Genomic DNA, 7,588 nt, shown 5'->3' on the forward strand with positions numbered 1-7,588 from the left:
TAATAAAGGCAGAACTTCACATCTGCCAAATGAAGTGTGTGATATGAACAAATGTGCTCACTTGTTGTCTGGGTTGCACCTGTTGTCTGTGTTGTGGAATTTCAGGTGCAGAGCTGTTGTGTTTTAAGGGTAACACTAGAATGAAGCAGGGCACCACAACTTCCCACTGTGGTCCAGTGTACACATTACAGAGAGATGAAGCCCTCTTACAAGTCCTTTTTTAAACCTGTTTGTGTCCTGAAGATACCTAGATGCTTTCTCTGTGCACAGGGCAGGGTTCAGATGCACCATGAGTACATGAAGGATCTCAGAGCACACCTGTTTTAATCCAAATTCCCTATTTTCTCTACCTCTTTGATAGGTTGCGTGTGTGAAAGGCCATGTGACCAAGACCCTGAACTACCTGGAGATGAGTCCCTCAAGTGTCTTGAAGGGCACTGCTTTGAAACCTCACCCGCTCAACCCTGCTCGAATATTTTCCAGTGAGCCATCCAAAGCCAAGCTGGACCCATACAGTGGTGCCCTGAGTCCCTGGGACTGGACCAAGAACCAGACGGCCATGGAGCACTTCAACCAGCGAGCTAAGAGGAAGCCCTCCATGAAGGCGGGCCGAACCAAGAAGATCTTTGGCTGGGGTGACTTCTATTTCAACATCAAGACCATGAAGTTCAGCCTGCTGGTGACAGGCAAGATCGTGGATCATATAAATGGCACCTTCAGTGTCTACTTTCGTCACAACTCCTCCAGCCTGGGCAATGTCTCTGTGAGCATTGTGCCACCCACCAAGGTAGTTGAGTTTGATGTACTGGTTCCCCCTATCCAAGCCCAGCACCTTCACCCTCAGCAGTCCACTTTAGCTGAGCCCAAGGAACCCAAGACCTTCAACTGTCACGTGGAATATGAGAAGACCAACCGGGCACGCAAGAACAAGCCTTGCCTCTATGACCCTTCTAAGATCTGCTTCACCGAGCACACGCAGAGCCACGCCGCTTGGCTGTGTGCCAAGCCCTTCAAGGTCATCTGCATCTTCATCTCCTTCTTCAGCATCGACTACAAGCTGGTCCAGAAGGTCTGTCCAGATTACAACTTCCAGAACGAGAACCCCTACTTTGGCTGATGAGGGGGGAAGACTTTGGGAGGGGGGGACAGTGCAGAGGGGTGTTAAGTAAGTTGCACTCTTTTTATCAGGACAGGAATTGGAAGAACTTTGGCTGGCAGTGAAAGAAACAGGAGAGTCCCCCCCCCCCCGATGCTTAGTGAGAGAAGGATGGCCGGTTCTGAACAGGAACTGGATTCTTCTCCATCTCATAAGGCATTCCCTTCCCAGTGGCCACTAAACTGCCCAGGACTTTAGGAAAATAGAAACTGGCCAAAAGGACACTGTTGCTTTTGCTCCCCACTGTACCCCCTTTCCGATGCTCTTTGGGTCATCTCAAGGGAATTCCCAGCAATATGAAGAAATGGCTTGCTGTGGCTTTCATCTCTTTTGTGCATAAATGGACCCTGCTGCTTCTGTGGGGCTGTAACACTGACTTATATGAGAATGTCTTTCAGGATCATGCCTCCCATTTGGAATATAAGGTTCTGGTAGCAGCCAAAGGTCCCTCTGTGCATCTCTCTGTTTCTCTTCTCCTTGGACTGAGCCACAAATTGTCAGCTGAGTTGCTACTGAAGCTTTTCATTGACCTGCCTGGGATTGTGGAAAAAGCATATTAACCTACAGTACCAACTCACCTCTTGCCAGATGCTCTACAATGGAAAGGACCAACAGAGGGCAGAAATTGTCAAACTCGGGAGCTTCTCTGTTCATATAATACAGGAATGTAATGTGCAATGGATCAATCATGTTAAATTGGGAGGGAGAGTGAGAATGTGTGTCAGCTGGAGTTAAGGTGAATGTAAACAGGGAGATTGGGGTTCGGTGGGTGAGATCATGTCAGAACACGGGGTTTGCATGAGAAACTGAAAGATTGGGAGGTGCATAAGAACACATGGATGCAACCGGGACTGTAACATTTCAGTGTGCGCACGTGCACATCTCTCTCTCTCTCTCTCTCTCTCTCTGTGTGTGTGTGTGTGTGTAAGTGGAACTTTATGTTCATAGCAGAAGCCTGAGTTGAGTGTTAGTAGAAATTCAAATGAAATTCTATTAAGGACTGTGAGATTCAACCGAAACATGTATGTGTGCACAACTTAGGAAAGTGTATGTGAGAGTGTGTGTGTGTATACACAGCATGACAGCGAGTAAGGATGTGTGCTATATTAGGTGTGCTCTTTTGGCCTTAATGGCATATGTATTTGCAAGTACATTTATTTAAGTCTGTATAACTAGGAATGCATATATGCCACCATGACAGTAATGAAGTGTGTGTGTTTTAATTAGGGCTGCAAGCATTCATTGATTTATTCTGCAGATTGATCAACTAGAGCTTTAATCTCAGATTAAAATTTGTCCCCTTTGATTGAGTGGCAGGGCTAAGACTGAGCGGCACACTGTTGTCCAGTCCTTGCAGGTGTAGCAGTTTCCTCTTTCCTGCGGATGGGTTTGCTTTCCAGCTGACACCCAGAGTTTGCAGATCTTTTTTCATTTCAGGGTGAAAACCCACTGGGGTTTTCCTGCCAGCTATATGAAGCACAAAGCAACTAAGGCTGACAGTGCTCATTTGAAAATCACATCAGTTTCTCTTTTAACTCTGGATCTTCCGCAACACTTACAGGATTTTGAAGTTGTTCCTTTTTGAAGACATTTTGGTTCTGATGACTTTACTGTAACAGGGAATGCTCTGCACAAGAAAGAAAAATGTAAAGGATGATCAATCCTTCTTAATAGTGGTGAGCGGTAGCTGTTGTTGATTAAATTTTAAGCTATCTCACATTTAATAGGAGGCCATGCCTATCCTGCTGTATCCTAAAAAGGCACATGCGTTTTTGTGGTTTAGGTAAGGTGCAGATTTATTTAAAGACAATTGACAACCCTACTTTCAATATATTCACATATTTCAGTGTAAAGATTTCGTTAAAGGGTATGAAGAGACATTTGAGTTTGCATATGTAAGTATGAGTGTGTGCTATCAGGAATCTGAATGCTTGAGTAAGGAGTGTCCGTATAAATCAGTGGCGGCGTAGGTGAGATGGTGTTAATGGGAGTCTGCATGTGACTGCATGTGCTGGTGGGGTGTGAGAGAGAAATTGGCTTACTAAACTGTATGAGAGGGAGGGAACAGATTCATTTTTTGTAAGAATGTATGGCTGGGCTTGCTTACATGAGTCTTCTAGAGCAGTTACTTTGAAAGCGATTTCTGCAATGCTCCTGCGCTCCCCTGCTCCCTCTTGCACATGGTGTGTCTAGAGGACTTTGGGTGTTCCATGAGAGGCTAGTCTGTAGTCTGTCCTGGCTTCAGAGGGGTGGGTAGACTCTAGTAACATTGCAACTACTTCTAACGTAGCTCAGTGATGCTCTGAATTCCCTTGATTCCTTCCTCTTGCTTATCAGCCTCTCCCTTCCACCCACGGCCCTTGCAAGTATTACAAAGGGTTTCAAGTTGGTTTTTAGCGGTTGCCACATGCCAGGTATAGAAATGAAGAAGGGAAATGATATGCTTCTTTTTTTGACAATCAGTATTGTTTGTTGGTTGGTTAGTTTGTTGGTTAGTTAACAGCAAAACAGTAATATACGTGTGGCTCTTCAGGTTTGAATGCATACAGTAAAAAGCAACTACAAAGGAAGGAACAATTTAATTGCGTGCTGCCATTACAAAACCAGACAGTTGGAATATTTTCTGATGTACAACTTCAAAAACATTTATTGTCATTAAGACAGTCATTTATTCATTTTTAAAAGCAACGTGAGTCAAGTACTAGTAAAAGAAGTATGGCAATACCGTATGGTTCAGTCATTTCTGGACTATGACATTTGTTAAAATGTTTGAGTGCTCCTTCCTGCAAACAAACATTCAGCTTGCATGTGAGGAAGGAGCCTACCTATCTCTCTGTCATGCTAGCTTTCTACATGTTGGTTTGGGGATTATGGTTTGGCTTGGTTTTAACAAGGGCATTCAGACATTCATTCCTCCCCCTACATTCTGAAGTAGTACAGTTCTAGGAAGGCAGTATCACCTGATGCTTCCAAATGTGCAGTTCAGCTGCAAGAGCTTAAACACCAGAGATGAAACTTTAGATTGCTTTTCAAAATTGCAAATCAAATCTAAGGACAAAATGTGACTCATTGGAGAGTGGCCTGAATTTTAACTTGCACCTTTTTATGTGAAGGTAGCTTTGACTGAGAATAAGTCACTCTGCCTTCACCTAAAACCAACTTTGTTTCCATGAGTGAAGGACATGTGACACACATCCAGCCAGTTGTGGAATATGTTAGGCAAGCTGCATCGTGCTGCATTCACACAAATGTTGAATTATGAACTCACACTAACAGCGGGTGATGAATTCAGAAACACAGCCAATTCACATATAACCAAGTGACTGATGTCTTGGGGACCTCTGTGGGTGATGTTTACAAATGAAATAAAAGATTCATGTTGGAATTCATGAGTTGTAGATCATGAGTCTAAAGGCTCATCCCAGCTGTAAGGGATCCCACCTGGAATTTGCATGGCCAAGTGGTGAATCATCCAGTTTTGCCAGTTCTAAAGGTAGAGGCTGTACCTTCACTACTCTCCTACTTGTTGCAGGACACGGGTGGCACTGTGGTCTAAACCACTGAGCCTCTTGGGCTTGCTGATCGAAAGATAGGCGGTTCGAATCAGCGCGATGGTGTGAGCTCCCATTGCTGTTTCCCAGCTCCTGCCAACCTAGCATTTTGAAAGTGCACCAGTGCAAGTAGATAAATAGGTTCCACTGTGGCAGGAAAGTAAATGGTGCTTCCATGCGCTCTGGCTTCCGTCGCGGTGTTCCATTGTGCCAGAAGAGGTTTAGTCATGCTGGCCACATGACCCAGAAAGCTGTCTTTGGACAAATGCCGGCTCCCTTGGCCTGAAAAGCGAGATGAGCGCCACACCCTATAGTTGTCTTTGACTTGACTCAATTGTCTAGGGGTCCTTTACCTTTACCTTACTTGTTGCAGCAAAGCTAGAGAAATACAGCAGCCCAGCTGAAAGTGTGTGCAGGCTACTGTCTCTGCTGTTGTGTTTTGTGGGTGTACACAACCATGAACAGGGATGCTCGTGCACATCAGCTCATGTAATAGGCATGAATCTCATGCAGCTGTCAGTGTATGTAAGTGATTTTGTGAGTGCTTTCAACAATGTCTGATGTCTCTGTGGCTGTATTGGTGTACTTCCTATTGTGTTAGAACTAAGCATAGATGTGCTTAGTCTACACAATCACATCAGCGTTTCCTAAACTTCCCAAATTCTGTCCCCCCTCCCGCCGCTGCCACTTAAAATTGAAGGCATACTTCACCTGTATTCTCAAAATGAGATATACATTTCCAGAACATTGGGGAAGCATTTTCCTTGGAATGACAGGTTATCCTAGTCAGTATTCTTTCCCAGCATCCTTCCCTTTCCACACTCGCACTCAGGGTTGGGACTATGACATGCTTTTGGGATTCCCCACATTTGTCTACTCTAGTCTACTCTACTCTAGGCTGCATTAGTGAGTTTGAATCCTCCCTGACTCCCTCCCTCAGGAAGATGTTACTTCAGAGAAAGGATCCATGTCGCACAGAGCTTTCCTGCGTGAAAGGTAGAGAGCACAGGCGGGCAATCTGTGGCCCTCCAGATGTTGCTGAACTACAACTCCCATCACCCCTACCATTGGCTGTGCTGGCTGTGGCTGATGGCAATAGGAGTGCAGCAACCTCTGGAGAAAGCCACTGTTACCACTGTCTGCACATGCCCCTGTTTACATGTTTTGTGAACTTGCAAGTTTATACATGTTGCCAAAGAGGCATGTTATCTGGAATATTTAATCCAGAGCTTGTTGTGCTCTGTCTGATTGCTAGGGCGGACATTGGCAAACAACAAAGCCACATTGCCTGGATCAGCAGGTTGTACTAAGCTTGTTGCTCTGAGAGAGAGAGAAGCTGATGGAGCTTCAGAATCTAATGGCTACTGTGCTGGGAGTTGAGAACGGTGCTAGGGCTCTGGCCTGCTGAACTGGAGGCCTTAAAGTGCCCAGAAGAATGCTTGAACACAAGTGGCATGGGTTTGGACCATGCAAAGACAGAAGGATGTTGAGATAAGAGAGAAAGGAATACGTTAATAATGTTCCGAAGAGGGGGAAGGAACAGGTTTTGCCATGACCCAAGACTTTGGGATCGTCACAGCTATGTAGTGGGACACCTGGGACGGCTAGGTGCAGGTTTTGTGGATTTGTATGCTGCAGTCTGCAGATACTGCGTGGTGGGATGATCTCTATCATTGGTTTTCAACCAGTGTGCTATGGCACCCTGGGGTGACTGGAGGAACATTCCGGGGAGCTCGGGGGGGGCACCCTTTCATTAAATTGCAGCCCATATCTTTCTGCATTATCTTTCTCTCTGAGGAACATTCAGGGGAGCCAGGAACTTTAACTTACAGCCCATTATCTTCCTGAAATAAAACAGCGGCAAAAAAAAGTGGGGAAACACTTTTGCAAGACTGTTTATCTTCTTAAAACCTTTCCCCCACACCAACAAAAATCCTTCCCAGCTTCAGTAACGAACAGTTCCTCGTTTTACACAGAGGGCTTGAGAAATGCAAGAAATTAACAAAGTAGCTTGATAGTGTGTGTGCCTGGATGTGCGTGCGCTCTATACAGTGGCGTAGGAAGGGGGGTGCAGCGGGTGCCATGGGCAGCTCGCTTCACCCCTGGCTGCAGGACACGTGCACCACACCGGACACCTGAGCAGATAGCTACTCCGCTGGCTCTATAAGGAGGTATTTAAAAATAACTCCGAAAGTGAGGAGTGTCTTCTGTGTTTCTCCTTCTATCCCCTGCCCCCGACATCCCTCTCCCTGCATCTTCTTTGCTTCTCCCTCCAGGCAACCCCCCTCCTCCTTAACAGTCGCCCAGCTTTATGGGCATGGAGGGAATGTTGCAGAAAAGGGCCATGTATGCATGTGTGTCCTGTGCTGTGTGTTTCTCACTTGCCTTCCCTGCAATAACAACATATTTCTGCTTCTGATCTTAATCTTGTTTTGCCCTCTCCACCCTCACTTCCACCATGTGCACACAAATTTTTGGAAAGGCAGGCTGGGGCTGCCATGTGGAGTGAGTCAGCTCGGCCCTGCAGAGCAGTGGCGTTGGTTGGGGTCCTGTCGACACAAGCGCTCCCAAAATGGTGCTGGCAAGGGGCGGGGTGGAATAGTGCAGGGGCAGAACACTTACACACGTCCTGCAACGGAAGCCCAGTGTCAGCGGCTTCCACAGGGGATCCGCAGAAAGAATGTGGTTGGTCAAGGGAGCTGGGACTCAAAAAGGTTGAAAACCACTTCTGTGGATCATTCAGGACCCTGGTAAGGATAAGGGAACCACAGGTTAGTTCCTTAAAATTCTCTCTATGTAATTTCAAAAACAGCCATTTCTACAAGATGGAACATGTGGAAGTTATGTTCCTTTGCAGTTCCTGAGTAACGCAAGGGGAAAA

The 7,588-nt window shown here is 46.0% G+C and overlaps 1 protein-coding gene across 4 annotated transcripts in view; it reads left to right on the forward strand.

The window, feature by feature from the left end:
* NXPH4 (neurexophilin 4) overlaps nt 1–6,586 on the forward strand; it is an 83,644-nt gene extending 77,058 nt beyond the window's left edge. For all 4 annotated transcript variants that reach the window (XM_083486760.1, XM_083486762.1, XM_083486761.1 and 1 more), the window contains exon 2: nt 362–6,586. In XM_083486760.1, the coding sequence (XP_083342886.1) occupies nt 362–1,117 (756 nt within the window). In that variant the 3' untranslated portion in view covers nt 1,118–6,586. The remainder of the gene's footprint in view (nt 1–361) is intronic.
* Nucleotides 6,587–7,588: the final 1,002 nt, after the last annotated feature.

Source organism: Podarcis liolepis (assembly GCF_965112155.1).
Source record: "Podarcis liolepis genome assembly, chromosome: 2".
NCBI lineage: Eukaryota > Metazoa > Chordata > Lepidosauria > Squamata > Lacertidae > Podarcis > Podarcis liolepis.